The sequence below is a fragment of the Bactrocera neohumeralis genome, unplaced genomic scaffold (assembly GCF_024586455.1).
Source record: "Bactrocera neohumeralis isolate Rockhampton unplaced genomic scaffold, APGP_CSIRO_Bneo_wtdbg2-racon-allhic-juicebox.fasta_v2 ctg1861, whole genome shotgun sequence".
Taxonomy (NCBI): Eukaryota; Metazoa; Arthropoda; class Insecta; order Diptera; family Tephritidae; genus Bactrocera; species Bactrocera neohumeralis.
Window position 1 is genome coordinate 396 of NW_026089870.1, and position 19,112 is coordinate 19,507.

Sequence of the window (19,112 nt, forward strand, 5' to 3'; positions counted from 1 at the left end):
ACTGCCTTTAACTTGGAAAAACAATTCCATTGTGGCCAATTCAGCATTATTTTGAAAAAGAATTTATTTTAGGAAAATTTGGGGGGGAAAAAAACTAACCAAACATAATTATGTTTTTTTTTTAATTGTTTTAAAAAAAGGGCAAGGAAAAAAATTTTTAAAAAAATTTTTTTTAAAAAATTTTTATAAAAATTTTCCCAAAATATTTTAAAAGTTTTAAAATTTTAAAAAAAGAACCCATTTGCTCGTTTGTAATGACGAAAAAAATATAATTTTAAAAAATTAAAAATTAAAAAAATAAAAAAAAAATCATTTTTTAATTTTTTTAAAAAAATAAAATTAAATTTTTTAAAAAATTTTCAAAAAAAATTGTTTGTCTAAAAATGTTTTAAAAATTTTTTAAAATTTTTAGTTTTTCCCTTTTTTTCTTAAAAAAGGTTTTATTTTTTCAAAATTTTTGTTTTAAAAAGAAAGGGGGGGGTTTTTCAATTTTTTTTGTTGGGCAAAAAATTTCAAAAAATTTCAAAAACCGTTTTTTTTGGTGAAAAAAAAAAAGCCTTTTTTAAATTTAATGGAAGCTTTTTGAAAAAAAAAAAAACCACAAATTTTTAAAAAAATTTAAAAGTATTTGGAACAAAAATTTTTTTCAAAAAAAATTTAAAATTTTAGTTTTTTTTCAAAATGAAAAAATTTTATAAAAAAAATTTAATTTTATTTTTTAATTTTTTTAAATTTTTTAAAAGTTAATATATTTTATTTCTTTTTACAAAAGGGAAATGTTCAAAGAACCATTTTTTAAAAAATTGACTTTTAAAAGATATTCGCATTTTTTTATCATTTCCCTATTTGAAAAAAATTTCTATGACACATCATAGGGAATGACAACATATTTATTTTTTTAATTTGTCTGTATGTTTTGAAAAAAATGGGAATACATATTTCATAATTTAGGTCGGGCGCACCTTTTTTCGACCCATTGTCACGGTCAACCAATGGGCCCAAAATTGCGTTTTTTCAAAATCAAGCTGAAAAATTGAGACACGACGGGAATTTCCCAAATAGCTTTAAAACAGAAAAAGGGGTTTTTTTTAAAAGGCCCCAAGAACGTTGGTAATTATTGTTTGCAGTCGGTCCGCCCCGGTTCAGTTTTTTATTTTCGAAAAACGACGCGAGGGGCCCAACAGGTTGGGTGAAAATCGAGCGGCGAAAGAAACTAACAAACGATCGCCGATTGTTACCGCTTCCCTTGCTGCTCAAACACGTCGCCAACAAACCAGCGTAATATGTATGAAGATGCGTATGCGCGTGCATACATATCGACGCAGATTTTTGGGAGTCACGGAAAAATATTTTAGCAAATATTGTAAATCGACAACGGCTATGTTGCCACTTTTGTCACTTCTTTCTGTGAAGAAGCATCAGAAAGTTGTTCAATTTATGATTTTTAGCTTTTGCCATCGTCGCGAAAAGACGCTTGTGGGCAAAGGCATGCTCGGGGAGATGTTACGGCGTCTGTTTTTATGAATGAAGCGAGGTAGCTTGTGGAATATGCGCCTGCGTTTATGAATGAAATCGTTTTGTTGTAAAATTTACCACATTTGAGCTTCGCCAATTTGGCTGCCATATTGACTTGTGACACTTCTGCTATTTAGACAATTGTCGTTTTTGTAGAACAATGCTTAAATTTTTTGTTGGTGACATATTCACATGTGTACGCGCATATGTATGTTTTGTATGCATTATGCAATAGTTGTTCGGAAGTGTATACAAATATATGTATGAACATAAGTATGTACATATAAATATATATGAATGATAAAATCATGATTTGAATGCGCACAGGCATGTAAAATACATATATAGATTAATATGATAGACAATAGACATATTTATATATAAGTATATTTTGTTGGTAAATTAAATTTCTATTAGTAAGAAACATAATACAAAAATATTTATTAGAATAGTATATTATGTAATCATCAAAGAAAATTATTAAATATGCAAGTCCAAATTGCCGATAAATATTACTATACATGCATTCATACAAAATCATACTCATACTCATAATTATTTTTACATGCCAATATGGAAATGCTGACGGCAAGCGCAAAAGCATACATATTTGCATACATTGCGAAAGCAAAAATTGAAGCATGGAAGTATCACAATGCTGTTGTTGGGAGTATCATAAGGAGCCTGCATACATACATATATTTATGTCTTCATATTTTTGGGCATGTGAGACAGAGAACACAATAAAAAATGTCTTTACGTTCTCTGTGTGATACGTGTGTTTTGTACACATGTTTCGCTGTTAAAAGTGGAATATCAAAGAACTTATTTTTCTTCAATATTCTCTGCTTGAGCATATATGCCATCTCATCATATGCCGTAAATACATATATTTATTTCTCTTCATATTCTTTGTTGAATATGTGGAGAACTGTTAAAAATGTTAACATTTCACAGCGTGAATTTTGTATTTGTGTGGTGAGATTCCGTGTCGCAAATTTATCAAATGTTCGCTGTCGAACCTGCACCTTCTCTATGTTTTAAGTTCTCTGACCACGGCTACCCGCTTGAGAGAAATATTCCAATACAACTACACACTTTTTCTCTATACACTAACACCAACGCACATTTTCGGGTTATTTTATGAAAAAAAGTTCCTTTCATCTCTTGATTTATTTGAATGATTGCGAAGGAAAAAACATTATTGTCAATAGTGACAATAGAAAATCCCAAAAAGGGTAATAAAAAAACGATTGAAAGCCGCATGTCGTTCGTGATCGTACCATCGTAAAGGAGGCTCGTACGACGAGGTACGAAGGTAAGTAAATGAATTTTATGTGATTATTTAACAATATTTTGAAACTAACTACTACTTCATTTATTTTTATAGCATTGGAAATTGGAAGTAGCAGCAGCAGCTACATATATCATCAGAAGCGGCAAATATCAATTGTTAAGTAAGTATGTGAAAAAAGTGTGTGTATTTTGAAATTGGACTGCGCAGTCCAATATAATACGCAAAAATAAAACCCACATGTGTATATGTACATATGTATTTTATGTGTTTAAGGCGGCCTGCACAATCCAGTATAATATGTAAAAACAAATGTTTGTTTTATATTTTAAATGATCAAATAATATTTATCTTTTCTTTCAGAAGTTATTATTATTTTTATTTAATTATTCTTTTTTTCAGATTTTATCGCTATTTTTATTTAATTAATCTTTGCTTTCAGAGTAAATTCTTTTTGTATTTGATATATTTTATTCTTTCAGATAATATCAATCTTTTTTTTCAGATATTATTATCATTTTATACAATTAATCTTTCTGCAATGTAATTATTATTTATTTTCAGGTTTTAATAACATTTACTTTATTTTCAGGTATTTGTGTTTTATAATATTTGTCCACTCTTTTATTTTCAGGTTGTAATAATTCTTTTCTTTAATTAATCTTTTTTCAGATATTAATTATTTTTTTAAATTAAATATATTTTTATTTATATATAAATTATAATAAATTTTATGTAAAAATGTAAAAAATAAAATAAAATAAAAATTTTAAAAATTAAAAAGTTTTCTTTGAAATTTTAAAAGTAGGAATTAAAAAACGCAACCCTGCATCAGCTATTTAAAATGCAACCCTGCATCAGCTATTTAAAAAGAGAAAATGCAACCCTGCATCAGCCGTCGATTGGGGATATTAGAGCAGGACAGATATACTTTTTTATATGACACTGCTGAATGAGCGCAACAAAGATGTATGATCACATGTATACGTACGTGACTGGGTAAAATTGTCGCTCGGCCTATGTTAAAGTACACATGATTACCCTATGGATTACCCACTTTCTTACCCACTGTTTAACTGGTTTTTTACCCGCTCATGGTTGGCAGGGTAATCCTTCATTTTTCACTAACACATACGCAAAAATCTTCTACTAATTATGCACTTGGTACGGGTTGCCCCTAAATATTCTACTACAAATTAGGCACTTGGTTCGGGTTGTCCCAAATATTCTGCTACTAAAACGATCAAATGCCTCAAATCTGCTATAGTGTGTTGCCGTGTTAGGTTTTAAACTTTATAACTTTAACAATATTTTTATAAAATATTCAAATATTTTTCGATTATTTAAATTCCCAAATATTAAATTTAATCAGTTTTGTCCAAAATATTAATTATTGTATCAATATATTATTAAATGTTTCTAATTTTATAAAAAAATATTTATATAATATTTGTGTAAAAACTATGTATTTCGTGCAACCATCTAATGTGTCAAATCATTTGAACGGACATTTTTTTAAGCTTAAGAAGCTCAGGAAAATTTAAATAGTTATTTTAAGTTTGTATTTAGTAAAAAATAAATCATCATTCAAAGAGATATTCAGCGTATGTAAGTATAGTATAGTTAAATTTGTTAATATTTGTTGTTTGATTTTGTATAGGATGCCTTGCAGAAAGTGTGTTGCTGGTTGCAGTTTGGGGGTGCCGCTGTATCCCTTCCCATCAGAAGGGGAAATGTCCAGGTGAGTTTTATGTATGTATAAAAATAATATAATTATGTATATAATATTATCGTAAGTAAATAAATATGTAAAGTTAGTGCAAATAAGTGAACAAGAAGTGAATAGGGTCGTCCAAAATCGTGATTTTATAAAAAAGGGAAGTTTCAAAATCGTGTTGTTAAATGTTAAAAAATTAATTTAAAAGTATTTGTTTATAGTGTATGTCAAAGTGTATTCAACAAAGTGAACTAAGTATTTGACTTACGCTTATTTTACAAAAAAATAGTAAACAATTCATGTATTTGTTTATATTAACGCGTGTGTTTTTATTTTTTTGATCTTGAACAATATGAAGCCACTTGCTTTAAATACATATACATTAGAGTGGGTCAATTTTTTTCTTGACAAAGCGGTTATCAAAATCGTAAACTACGATGAATTCTAAGAAAATTTGCCCAAGAAACCAAGGGTCTAAAATGAAAATCGAGCCTCCGGTTTTTAGCGAGAAAATTTGTATTTTGTAAAAAAAAAATTCAATTCCTATTCCACTGTCGATTGTTTGCTTGTTTTGTAGCTATCGAAGCTAATTTGCTCAAATTTGGTATGTGATGTTTTATTTAAGCAGAAAATTCGACAGTACAGAAATTTTTTATAGGGGGCGTGGCACTGCCCACTTATGAGTTCATATGCATATCTCTGGAACCACCCCACCGATTTCGTTCAAATTTGGTATACATATTACACAATGCCTACTTAAGAGATATCTGGAAAATGATCGAAATCGGATAATAACCACGCCCACCTCCCATATAACGGTAATTTTTGAAAACACTAAAGATCGGAAATTTTAATAACTGTTGAAGGGAAACATCTTGAGTTTGGTATTCGGTGTTGTATTGCAGCCAGAAAACCAAATCATTCCAATTTCTGTTACACTGTCTTTGATTTGCACTTGTTTTTTTTTTATTTTATTTGTTTGCTATGATTTTATCAACTTCTCAGAGAAAGCAAAGCAACGCTGATGAATTACTAATAAAACAATTGTTTCCGAAACCATCGCTTTAAATTATTTTGATACAATATTACAGTTAGAAGTTTTTACTCAAGGAAGAAGTGTGTGCCTCTGATTTTCGCGATTCTAACATTTTAAAGCAAAACTTAAGCGTCTTTTAATTATGGAGTCATCTCCTATATCAATTAGTTCTTGTGCTAAAGATATTACATTATCAAATCTCTCGGAATCATATTTGAAGCATATGTCAGATCCAAATTTTAGTGCTTTTGGTTTGCCAAGTGATTTACACGAACTAAACTTACCAACTTGCCGCGATGATTTAAAATATTTTTTTTTTTGAGTGGTCGGTCTAAAAATAGAAATAAAATGTTTTCGTACGCATCTTTTACTCCACAAGTGGCGGATAAATTGATTGAAATTTGGAGCAAATTGAATATTGGCATAATGACGAAGAAAACCGTAATAAACAAGCTGAAAATCTTGCTGAATAAATATTTTAAAGAAACAAAAGGCACGTCTACATCTAAAAAATTCACCGCATTTATCAAGACTATGAACAACTTATTCTATATTGGAAAATGCAAGTGCGATTTACAAAGAAATTGTTGCTCATGTGGTTTGATGCCTGATCATTTACACGAATTTTTGACTGATCAGCATACCGCGAGGAAACTGACAATTCCAGCAGTCCTGGCGGATGTTGTTGATTTGGATTTGGCTCCAACAGCTACTGAATATTCATCTTACCGGCCTGACTCATCAGATATGGACGTTGATGAAGATCTTGTGTTCAAAACACCGAATGCAGAAAGGCCAATTGTTATTAAGCGCGGCCCGTATACGAAAAGACTTGATACCCCCAATTATGCTATGATGTGCGACAGATTTGGTGTGTCAGACAGAGTTGCTGCGTGTTTGGCTACGGCAGTTTTTAAAGATATAGATTTCAAAGACGACAATGGGGAACTTATTATTGTGGACAAATGTAAAGTAGCGCGAGAAAAGAAATAAATCAGGGATTCTGTGCTTCAAAAACAATGCAGAGATTCCAGCGTGCTGGCATTTCTCATTTGATGGCAGAAAAGATGAATCATTGACAATGGAGAAGGTTAATCATAAGCTTCACCCAAAAGTGGTTAAAGAATCTCACATAGTGGTTGTGCGAGAACCTAAAACCGAACTCTTGGGTCATTTAACACTTAATGCTGAGGACGCTGGTACAAAACAAAAGCTGCTATATGACTTCTTTGTTAAAAAGAACTTAGCTCTTTTCGATCTGGTTGGTATTTGCTGCGACGGTGAAGTCAGCAATACTGGCACGGAAAACGGCATACTACGACGGTTTGAAGTACTGTTAGACAGACCATTGCACTGGTTTGTTTGCTTGTTACATTTTAATGAGTTACCTTTTCGCCACTTATTTTGCGCGCTAGAAAAATCAACTACAAGTGGACCGTGAACTGACAGTGGAGCTCTGACAAAATTAATGGAAACCTGTGAACAGATTCAGGTAAGCAATGAATTAGTACTTTAATAAAGATCTCTATTTTTGGTTCTAAATAAGTAACTTGTTCTTTTTGTAGGTTGTACCCGACTTTCAGCGTATTTTGCTGGGGAATATGCCTCCTTCCTTGTCGTCAGAACAGGAAAAAACTCTTTCAACGGACGTTAAGTATTTGTATCGGATAGCCAACGCTATTCATATTGGTTCCTGTCCAGAAGATTTAGGCAACGTGAAACCTGGACCCATCGTTCACTCTCGTTGGTTAACCAAAGCTAGTAGACTTCTGCGATTGTACGTCACAACAAATTCACCATCCGAAAATTTAAGAATTTTAGCAACGTTTGTCATGAAAGTTTACGTACCTATGTACTTTAATGTTAAGTATTACAACTCGGTAATATATGGCAGTTCACTCTTATGTAAATATATTTATTCAACGCAATATTTACCACAAAATCTGCGCGAAATTGTAAATAATGTTGTTCAAAATAACTCATATTTTACACATTCAGAAAATGTTCTACGAACAATGCTTTTTGATGCCAGAAAGGAAGTGCGCCAGAGGGCTTTAAAAAAAATTTTGTACTATCGTGAAAAACTTTACGACCCATCAAAATTAAGAGCTTACAAAAAACCAACTATAAATTTTGACTGCACTGATTATGTTGAGATGATAAACTTAGATAACAATAGCATTTTGTCGGAGCCGCCCTTCACTGCAAACATACCCTATGACCATTTGCTCGAATACATAGAATTTGACAATCCTCCACTTCCGGATCCACAAATTCCTCCACATATTCAAGGAACCGAGCGCTTTGTGCAACTGCTGACTAGCGTTTCACGTCGAACTATAGAAAAAAATCGCGATGGTGTTATGGCAGTCACGGTTGCAAGTCGAAACGCAACATCTAGGATGGACAGCAAACAAGACCTTAAAACTAATTAATTCTGAACTTTAGAAGTATATTATATTTTGTTTGGCCCTTAACAGTTAAGTTTTTGCTTTATATATAGATATAAAATGATATTGTTAACTGCAATACGATTTCGCGGAAGATGAAAGCTATTAAAGTTTGAATTTTATTTATTATTATTTTAATTTTTATGGGTGGATAGGTAACATATACACACACCGACCACAGCGGCCAACGACCATACCACGCTGAATACATCGGTTCTCGTCCGATTTCATTTCATTTATTGAAAAAAAAAACAAAATGAAAAGTTTCTCGTTAAAAACCGGAGGCTCCGTTTTGATTTTAGAGCCATGGTTTCTTGGGCAAATTTTCTTAGAATTCATCGTAGTTTACGATTTTGATAACCGCTTGGTGCATTTTTTTTGCTCCATACAAATTGACCACTCTAATATACATATATGATAAATATAAACATAATAGAAATAGAGACAACCAATTTATTTGTTTTCAACGTTATAATGAATTCATATTTACTTTGCAAACATACATACGTGTATAAATACCACTATTATTTTATTGTAACTATATACAATATATATGTCGTAACCAGTACCCCGCCAAACTATTAGAAACTGTATGCAGATGTTTAACCGACTTTTTAAATTATAATAGTTATTATAATGCTTTCATATAGTTCATTCAAAAGCATAAATCATATAAATTAAAAATTAAATTAATAGTTTTGTTTCTAATATTGTATTGTCGTTGTGATATTTTTGATGCAACAGTTTATTTTTAAATTGTTAGTTTACTAGTTTAGTTAATGTACGTATTTTTTGTTTAATTTCAATTAGGCGGCACGAATGGATCAAGCTGTTGGACGTAACAAATCCAACGGCTAAATATTTATTTGCGTGCCAAAGACATTTCTCGTTAAAGATGAGGAAGGGACGGCTTATCTCCAGATCAGCTACAACGGATTTAAATTTAAAAGTAGGTGATACTACAGTTAGAGTAGATAAGGCAATAGGTTGTAGTGGACAAGTAGGTAGTGTATTTGACCAACACGAACAAGACATTATAGAATTAGGCAGTCCAGGTTTTAACCCGATGCATCTAAGCTCTTCTCCAATTAGAACTGTCTCGACTTCAAACACTAATATGTTTGAAGTTGAGACTTTTTGTAAATCCCTTCAACCCCTATATAATGATATACATATTCTTCCTCTTTAGGTAACTCTCAAATAGTTAGCACTGAGGTAAATAGTAGGCAAACGCAAACAGAAGAATATTTAACAGAATGGACACCTAGAAAAAGAATCCCGATACCGAGTTAGACAAAACATCGCAGGAAATAGAATTTTTACGCAATAAGGTGAGAGCTTTAGAGAATAAAATAGAAATTTTAGAAAATAATAAACATTTGTCTATAGTAGGGCAGGAAGAAAATAGACAAATTTCAGAGCTATGCGGCAAACTTTCTTCACATCTTGCGATATGTGTGAGAAATTTAAAAAAAAATGCACCCCGTACTTCGAATGGTTGTAGATATGATAGGGAATTAAAAACATTAGCTCTGGCTGTAAAATTTTTATCACCTATTGCGTTCAGGTATTTACAGCCCATTTTTAATTGGCCATCGCAAGTGACCCTCGAACAATTTGTTCAGTGTTGGCCACGTAACCCTGGCTGCAATTTTAGTAGCATTAAAGCCCTGGAGTTGAGAAGCCGTGGTTTCACTGACGCACACAGATATGTTTCGATATGCTGTGACGAAATGTCTCCGAAAATTCACCTTCAGTATGAGAGAAATAAGGACTGGATTATTGGGTTGGAGGATAACGGTGATGAAAATCGTATCTCTCGAGTAGCTTCTAGTGTTTTAACACTTTTCGTCCAAGGTATTGGTGGAGAAACTTGAACCCACTCTAGGTTGAGCATATTTTTTTGAGCACGAAACTTGCAAAGGAGATATTATGAAAAAATATTATTCGAAGCCATAGGTCAACTCCAGGGTATTAGATTGCGTCCCTGCCAAATAGTTAGCGACCAAGGGTCAAATTTTGTTAATTTTGCTAGGTTATTAGGAGTATGTGAAGAAAGGCCCTATTTCGAAGTGAATGACTCGGAAGTCATTTATTTCTTTGATTCACCTCCACCTTTTATATATTTATTTTAGTTTTTGTTTGAATAATTACAAGTTGATTGTTTTGACTTGTATTGTTAATGTATACATTCAATAGAATTGTACCTGATTTTTTTATATAGGTTGTCAAAAAAGTCTTGCGGTATTTTCGCTAGTTGGCGCTGAAAGCGCGTAGTTCTAGTTTAATTCGTCGCATCGGGTCATGCTCTCCCTTTTTGGAAAGCTCATTTCACGCGCTAACATGTGTTTGATTGATTGTCGTTTCTTTTAAGTCGTTCGTGAGTTATAGCGTCGCAAACATGGAGCAAACTAAAGAGAAAATACGGCATTTTTACAGTACTACTACGATAAAGGCAAAAATGCATCTCAAGCCGCCAATAAAATTTGTGCAGTTTATGGACCCGATACAGTTGCCATTTCCACCACACAACGATGGTTTCAACGTTTTCCTTCTGGTGTAGAGGTGGTCGAAGATGCGCCACGCTCCGGAAGGCCTGTCGTCGAAAATTGCAATAAAATCGCTGAATTGGCCGAAAGAGACCGGCTAGTAGCAGCCGTAGCATCGGTCAAGATGGGCATGAGCCATCAAAAACTCATTTAAATTTGTATAAAAAAAGAAATCAATAAAAATGCCGCAAGACTTTTTTGACAACCCATTATTTATTTTGGTTTTTGTTTAAATAGTTTCCAGTTGATTGTTTTGACATATATTTTCAATGTTATATTTTTAATGGAATTAACATTCATGAATTGTACCTGACTTTATATATTTATTTTTGTCTAGTCATATTTTTTATAATAAGTAGATTGATTTAAAACTGTATATATAAAAAGGGTGAAAATAGGCCTCCTGGGGAACCGAACACCCAAAAAAGATCGGTAGCGCGCCTACATTGCAACCTCAGAGGTGGTGAGGAAGAGTAATAAATATCCAATAAACTTTTTTTTCAAAAATATTCTTGAAAGTTTTAATTAATGTTTTCCGTTACAAATACTTTTTCACAAAAAGTTGATCTACTACTGTATACTATACAATTGAGTGCATCGGTTTTAGATGTTGCACCCCACGTTCATTACCATGAGGACTGATCTATTAAATCAGCCCTCACTTTATACACAGCCTTTGTATATTGATTTAATTAATTTTATTGTATTAATTCATATTGATTTACTTACAAATTACACGAAATGAGCCAATAAAAAACAGAAATTAAAAAATACTTTTACGATTGCACGTGTGTGACTTGAAGGTTAGAAAAACGAAGAGAGTGTCGATGATTGCTAAAAAAGATGTGATCCGATCGTTTGTGATATGCACGAGAAAGTGAGCCACTTATTTCCGTTTATAACGTGGCTAGAGTGTTGCAACTGTATAACAGTATGACCAGAGTGTGAGTATTGCATTGGAAATTTTATAAACGAGTGACTAGAGTGTGGGCAATGCATTGGCAATCCGTAACATTCCGCCCGCCATCAGGAGCGTTATTTGATTTTGTTGCCCTGTGGAAGGATTGCCAACTTTGTGATTGGTCTGACGAGAGTGGTAGTTGCCGTTTTAAGTGTAACAACCCTGGTGAATCCATCTGCGCCAGGATTCAGTTGAGTGATTCTTGCAAGTGGCCACTTGCAAGCTGAAAACATTTTGTCAGCGAGTAATACGAGTGAGCCAATTTCTAACTGATTGTTTGGGTGCCACCATTTCGTCGTAGCGAGTTGACGTTGTAAGTATGATGTTGACCAGTGCTTCCAGAATTGTTGAAGCTGATGCTGTATCATCTAGTATGATGTGAGTGATAGTGAGTATGATGTGTCCCCAAGTGCTCGAGTAAGGTGAAATTTGATTGACCTTACCGCTGCTTCCCACTTGCCGCCCATGTGCGGTGCTGCAGGTGGATTGAATTGCTACTGAGTGCCGTCATCCAGTAGGAGTGAAGCGATTGATGTGCTTTCTGATGATCCTTGAGTGAATAATTTTTTGAGTGTGGCATCTGCGCCAAGAAATGTTGTGCCGCAGTCTGAGTAAAGAGTGTGGCAGATGCCTCTGCGTGCGGTGAACCGTCTGTACGCAGCAATGAATGTGTCAGAAGTGTAGTCAGTTGCCACTTCAATGTGCACAGCTGATGTGCTCATACAAACAAATACACAGATCCAGCCTTTAAATTGTTTGGCGCCTCGGCCTCTGCATGATTTGACTGTAATTAGTCCAGCATAATCCACACCAGTGTGGAGAAATGCTCTTGATGGTTGAACCCTTGCTGGAGGCAACTGGCCCATGAGTTGCCGTTCTCGTTTACCCCTGTTGCGAGCGCATTTCATACAGCGTAGTATGAGTGTTTTGATTGCTGGTCTTCCACCGACAATCCAGTATGATTGTCCAACTTCTGTCATCGTTAGCTGAGTGCCACCGTGCATTGTACGGAAGTGTGCGTTGTAGATGACTAATGACGTGAGTGTAGAGTGTCTTGGCAGAATAATTGGATGCTATTGATTGTACGTGAGTGTGGAATTCGCGAGTCGACCACCAACTCGCTAGAGTCCGTGTTCGTCGATGAATGCTGTCAGTCGGTGAAACGGATGATTTGTAGGTAGTGCACGATTGGCCTTGAGTTGACGCAACTCGAGTGAAAAATACGCTGCTTGAGCTGACTTTGCCCAGTAGATTGTTGGTCTCTCAATATCTGTTGGGGTGAGTGGTGCGGCAAGAGATGACCCCGGTATTCGTTTGAGAGTGTCAATAGCTCTGAAAATTGTAGCAGTGACGTGAATGAGAGTGCGCAAATTTGAATACCTGTGGATCAACTCGCATTGATTAATCGGCTGAGTGGTTGTCATGACGAGAGTGAGATTTGGACGAGCTTCCTGACTAATGGTGTCGTCCTGAGTGTCTGGCTGCCAAGGCCAGTGGCATTGGGACTTTGAGAGCCATGGTGGTCCCGTCCACCATAGTGAGTGTGATGATAGCTGAGCGAGAGTGATGTCTCGAGATGCACAGTCAGCTGGGTTTTGTTTACCCGGAACATACCGCCAGTTGCAATCTGTGGTGAGTTGTTGGATGTTGACAACTTGATTCCGTACGTAATCCTTCCAGCGTGACGCATGTGATCGAATCCATGTGAGTGTGACTAATGAGTTAGTCGAGAGAGTGGTTGATTGTGCGTCAACTTGAAGAGTGGCTTTGACGTAAGTTATTAATTTCGATATTAGCAGCGCTGCTGATAGTTCTAGTCGTGGAATAGTGAGTCGTTTGAGTGGTGCTACTTTCGTCTGTGCGCAAAGGAGTGTCGTGAGTGTCTCCCAGAATGCTGAGTGGACAGTGACGTAGATTGCTGTTGCCATTGCGAGCTGAGATGCGTCGCAAAACCCGTGGAATTCACAATTCGTGGCCTTTGAAGTGTTAATCCAGCGTGGAATGTTGAGTGTGTCGATTTGTTGAAGTTCGAGTTGCAGTGATTGCCATGATTGCAATACTTTCGACGGGACCTGGTGATCCGAACCGATTTTTTGCAACCACAATTCCTGCAGCAGCATCTTTGCCTTGATTGTGAGCGGTGATAAAAATCCCAGTAGATCGAAGATCTGAGCCACCTCAGATAAGATTGTTCGTTTGGAGGACTTGTTTTGATTGTCCGAGTGGCTTTTCATGATGAATCTAAAATTGTCCGACTTTGCGTGCCAGTACAATCCTAGCAGTTTGCTCGCGCAGTCTCCAAGCTGGTGCGGTTCATCACATGCTCCACCTGGTGAAATGAAATTGAGTACTTCTTCGCTGTTTGATTGCCACTTGGCTAGTGGGAAACCGCCCGCCGTGCAGATTTGTTTTAATTGATTGGCGATTGCTTTTAGCTCAGAAGTGTTATCAGCTCTGCCGAAAATATCGTTGACATATCTGCCGTACTTGAGTGCAGGTACTGCGAGTGGATAATTTTTTCCTTCGTCCTCCAGGAGTTGTTGAAGGACTCGGACGGCAAGGAACGGTGCTGATCTCGTGCCGTAAGTGACTGTGGTGAGATGATATGGCATAATCTCTTTATTATTATTGAACCAAAGAATGCGTTGCAAGTCCCAGTCGTCTGGGTGCACGTTGATTTGCCGGAACATTTTTTCAATGTCTGTCGAGACGATGTATTGGTGTTGTCGGACATATAGAAGTACGTCGGTGATATCAAGTTGAATTTTTGCTCCGATGTGCAGAAAATCGTTGAGTGATTTTAATGATGAGGTGACAGACGAGCCGTCGAAGATGACTCTGAGTTTGGTGCTGACACTGTCGGGTCGTAATACTCCGTGATGTGACAGATAGTATACTGCCTGAGTACGCTGGTGACATTTAACAGCTGACTCACCGTTTGAGACCCTCAACCCTCATGATACCGAAGTATCATATGCTAAGGTCATCTCGGTGGTGAAATTAGCTGATTCAATGTCGTTGTCAGCATTGAGTGAAGTTGGCGTGTTTGATACGGCAGTCATGTGTGCCATTTCTTCGTAGACTTGCATGAATTCTGTGTAGAATTGCTTGTATTCTTGATTGGTGTTGAGTTTGTTGCTTATTTGCTGTAGCCGTCGATGTGCTGAGTTGTACGAATTTCCCAGATTCAATTTTTCTGAGATTATTGGCAGTCGGACGATGTATCGCCCTGATTGGTCACGTTGATGTGTCGTTTTGAAGTGTTTTTCACATTTCTGGGGTCAGTTCACTGACCGATTGCTCTGGAACTTCTTCTTGAATCCAGAATCGAGTGAGAGACGAGGCTGCTGAGTTGATGTGAGTGATGCTGGTCCAATGATGGCCAGCCGAAAATTGAAAGTTGAGCAATTGAAGTGATTGACGGGTACCTGATGATGTTTGGTTTAATAATTCGACCGAAAAAATCAGCGTGGATGATGATGTTCACTGGTTGTGGCAGAAAGAAACTCGGATCTGCAAGCTTGATATGGTGAGGATTAGTCCATGGTTCAGATGACGTGCGTGATGGTGAACGGACAGTAAGAATTGGTAAAATCTGACAACGATTTGCACAGTTGTGTCAGAGTGACTTGCCTTGAGTATGAGGTCAGCTGACCCCTTTGATGTAATGATATTCTTACCGCCGATTCCCGTGATGGTAACTGATGAGTGGCGTCTTTTGATTGAAGCTTGACTGATGAGATGTTTAGAGACGAGTGAAATTTCTGACCCAAAGTCGATCAGAATTCTAACGTTGATTTGCTAAATCGGCGTGATGATTAGTGCTTTTGCAGTAGCTAGTAAAGTGATTGCAGTCGATGAGTGCGTGGCGGAGTTGAGTGATGATTGAATTGAGTGGTTGGATTGACATGAGTAATTGGAGGCTGCACAAACATCCTATTGGGGATTGTCGGTGAATTTGCGTGGCTCGATTTGAATTGTAGCAGCTGGCAAACTTGTGGCTGTAGCTGCTTTGTGCAACATTGAGTGGTGATTGCGATTGCAAATCTTGCACCGCGGAGAGCTTTTGCACGATGCAAGGTTGTGTCTGCCCATACAGTTCTTGCAGATGTGTCGTTGGATAACTACTGCACGACGATATTGAGGTGACAGAGTGCGGAACTTTTGGCATGAAGGAATGAAGTGCGCTCAAAAGCAGCAATCACACTGATAAAACGAGTCTTGGTGAGCTGGCTGAGTAGCAGTTTTGCGTGCGGTGGCGTGAAGTGCGTTTTTTAGTTTTTGCTGATTGCTTGAGGTGCTGGCAGTTGATTGCTGACGAGCTGACTCTGTGTTCTCGAGAGTGCGAGCCCGCTGACTGATAAAGTCCTTGAGTTGCGTGTAAGTTGGATATGTCGATTGATTGCTAACTGAGGATTCCCACAGTTCGCGAATGCGGCTTGAGAGTTGCTTGATGGTGGAATAAGCAACCAGATAATCCCAATTGTCTGTTGATTCGCCAATGAGTGCGAGTGCGTTGAATGCGGAATCTACCCCAGAGATGAGTTGCTGCAGAAATTCGGCAGATTCTTTCTGCTTTTGAGTGGCTGAGTGTTCTTGAAGTAGATGTGAAAGTTGAGCGTCGATGAGAACTCGTTTGTTCCCGTAGCGTTCTTTGAGTGCTGGCCAGGCCGTTGAAAACGCCGTTTCAGTAACCGGGATGTGTGAGATGAGCTCGAGTGCTGGACCAGTAACGGCAACTCGCAAATAATGCAGTCGCTCAAGATCTGTGAGTGTTGAGTTGTTGATTACCATTGACTGGAAGAGAGTGCAAAACGAGGTCCAGTGCTGGTAACCCCCGTCGAAGTTCGGCAGCGGCAGCTTTGGTAACTTTGGTTGAGGCTGTATTGCTTCACGATATGACTGAGGTGCAGGAGTGTCGATTGGCTAAAAACGGGCTGCAGCTAGTTGGCGAATAACGCAGATGATGCTTGCTTCTTGTGGGTAAACATCATCCGCAAAATACTCGTGATTGAGATGTGCTACTGGCCAGGTAATTTCCGGAAGCAAGTGCTCTTTGAGGAAAGCCCTGTGTACTTCCTCGGCTGATTGTAAAATTACCTTGATTGCAGAGCTGTCCTTATCCCGGAAATTTTTGATTTGCTTGAAGTGTAGAGTGAGTGCCTTAACGCGATTGATTTGCGATCTGGCTTTAAGCACGAGCTCGTCAGGTAGCCGTGCGGGTGATTGTGCACGTTTTGACGAGTGAGTGGATTTGACAGGACCTGTCTCGTCCACATCCGAGTGCACAGGTGATTGTCGTCCTGACGTAACAGGCACGTTGACTGTAGGTGCTGATAGCACCGTTGACTTGTGACTTTGTGTCGACTTGATCGATTGCACGTCCGAATCTTTACACTCCGGATTGAGTGCCTCGCTATCGGATATGATTTGACCCGCAAAACTGTATTATATAGATTGTACAAAAAATCAAAAGAAAAAAGTCACAAAGAATTAACCGGAAAGCACAAAAGCCGCGGAGAACAAACGCGTGATGATCCGGCTCAGTTTGTTACCTATAACATATAAGCATATTAGCAAGAACAAGCAGTAACAAGATTATCTGTTACCCATTTGTTACTTCTAGCAAATTCAATTATTTTAAATAAAATTCAGTGTTTTTTATTATTTTGCTTTATTTAATAATAAAATAAAAATCATATATTTAGTTAAATTAATAATATGCCTATTATTATTGCATAAAAGTAGAAACTTCAACTTAGAACTGATATATACAACTTAAAACTAATATATGCAACTTAAAACTAATATTTACAACATAAAACTAATATGTACAACTTAGAACTAATTTATACAACTTAAAACTAATATTTACAACGTAAAACTAATATGTACAACTTCGAACTAATATTTACGACTTAAAACTAATACGTGCTCTTCCGATGACATAGGCAGTTTCGAAGCGAGCTCCACGTAATGTTCGTTTTCCAAGTCACGGGTGATGCGGATAATCGAATGATGCATCTTTGCCGCTATGACGCGGCATTCGCGCAATAATTTGCTTTGTGCCTGCACCTCGGCCTTTTCTGGCATCTAGAAAGTTAAATTATAAAAATTAGCTTCTGTTTTAATTTGGTAATGTAATACTGCGTTACTTACTTTGTCTGTTAGGGACTTTTTAATGGCAGTGAGTCGGGTCTCAATGGCATCCAGCTTCTGGATTATATCTGAAAAACATAAATGTATTTTTATAAAGCAAATACTAATACATACATTTATATAATAATACATTATACCTGCATGGCCGCCAGAAGATGGTGACGGTACCACAATTTGTGATGGTTCTACTCGAGGAGCGCAAACGAAGTGGTAAGATATTTTTTTAAACACTTTATCTGCAAAAAAATATTATTAAAAAATGAAAAATATTTATGTTCAATACAACCTCTATGGGGGCTCAACGGTTGTGAGCATTCAACTTTGGAATCCATTTCTTCCACGAGGTCATCGAAATTCATTCTATGAAAAATCATAAAAAAGATGATGATTAGTGATATTTTAATTTTAATTTGATTTTTAGAATCATGCTTCGGAGCAGAAATGCGTATATGCATATTCGAACTATGTTCACTTTTACACATTATGAAACACTAATGTTGTTTTTATTTTAAACAAATTTAGATATTCTGCTGATATCTTAAACGAACAAGTGAACATTTTTAGTTATAGAGGAGGTTCTTCAGTTCAAGAGTATATATACTTATTCTCGCGGGAATATTTGAGATATTTGCGTTTAAAGCTGAAAATAACCACTATTCGAAGAACGTATTTTTCGATTTAAAATTAATTTTACACTTATATTTCGCATTTTTATGTCCACTAACACTTCACTAATTCGTGTGGATTTTTTTTAATATTAACTTATTGTTCAAAGGATTACACTATTGATCTGCAGAACCTCCTCTATCCGACCATACCTATTTTATTCCCGAAATCCTGGATATTCTAAATTCTACACAATTATAATTGTAACCGGACAATTCGTTTCAATTTAGATTTTAAATTTTTTACATTTACATATATGTAGATATAACGCGCAAATTACATATTTCACAAAAATTCACTATCTATAACAACTATTTGAATTAAATATGCACTATTTAACTTTAATAATTTAAAACTTACTCTCTTATTTGTTTGTTATACATAATAGATTTGAATTTTCCAAATGGTCCAAATGATTTCTGTAATATTAAAATTTTTTTTCCTTTTTCTCCTTCTTAATCTTTTTCCTTTTCTGTATAATATATAAAAGAAATTAATAATTAATTCTAAAATATCAAATTATCAAATAACAAACTTACCTCTTTAAAATCCAAAATAAACTGCGCTTTTCGTTTTCTTCTTCTTGAAAAAATTGGGTATTCGTCTATCCTATTCTAGCAAACTAACATTACAATATGTTTAGAATGTCGATAGTTTTTCTCTATCTTACTTACGTAATCTATCATTCAATTAAAAATTCCACAATATGTAACAGTGTTAGTGAACAGCTGAAAATGTTTCAATGTGTTTGTGCAATCTGTTACC

At 35.9% G+C, this 19,112-nt stretch overlaps 2 protein-coding genes across 3 annotated transcripts; both read right to left on the reverse strand.

The window, feature by feature from the left end:
• Positions 1-12,643: 12,643 nt before the first annotated feature.
• LOC126766602 (uncharacterized) lies at positions 12,644-14,212 on the reverse strand. Its single transcript, XM_050484353.1, has one exon. The coding sequence runs from the start codon at positions 14,210-14,212 to the stop codon at positions 12,644-12,646; it is 1,569 nt and encodes a 522-aa protein (XP_050340310.1).
• A 3,136-nt stretch (positions 14,213-17,348) lies between these two features.
• On the reverse strand, positions 17,349-18,030 carry LOC126766603 (uncharacterized). Of its 2 annotated transcripts, XM_050484355.1 has the most exons (4): positions 17,968-18,030; positions 17,819-17,917; positions 17,682-17,749; positions 17,349-17,615 (listed from the first exon to the last, which is right to left on the reverse strand). In XM_050484355.1, the coding sequence occupies exons 1-4, from the start codon at positions 18,011-18,013 to the stop codon at positions 17,427-17,429; spliced, it is 402 nt and encodes a 133-aa protein (XP_050340312.1). In that variant the 5' UTR covers positions 18,014-18,030; the 3' UTR covers positions 17,349-17,426. The 2 variants fall into 2 exon arrangements, with proteins under 2 accessions (XP_050340312.1, XP_050340311.1); XM_050484354.1 differs by having other exon boundaries at positions 17,682-17,917.
• Between the last annotated feature and the right edge of the window lie 1,082 nt (positions 18,031-19,112).

Bases quoted from the DNA above. Each gene is read 5' to 3' on its own strand.
- LOC126766602 (XM_050484353.1), bottom strand. From the start codon at position 14,212: ATGTTCCGGCAAATCAACGTGCACCCAGACGACTGGGACTTGCAACGC.
- LOC126766603 (XM_050484354.1), bottom strand. From the start codon at position 18,013: ATGGATTCCAAAGTTGAATGCTCACAACCGTTGAGCCCCCATAGAG. The intron at 17,918-17,967 runs GTTGTATTGAAC...ATTTTTTTGCAG, and splicing joins ACCGTTGAGCCCCCATAGAG to ATAAAGTGTTTAAAAAAATA. The intron at 17,616-17,681 runs GTAAGTAACGCA...TTAACTTTCTAG, and splicing joins AAAAGTCCCTAACAGACAAA to ATGCCAGAAAAGGCCGAGGT.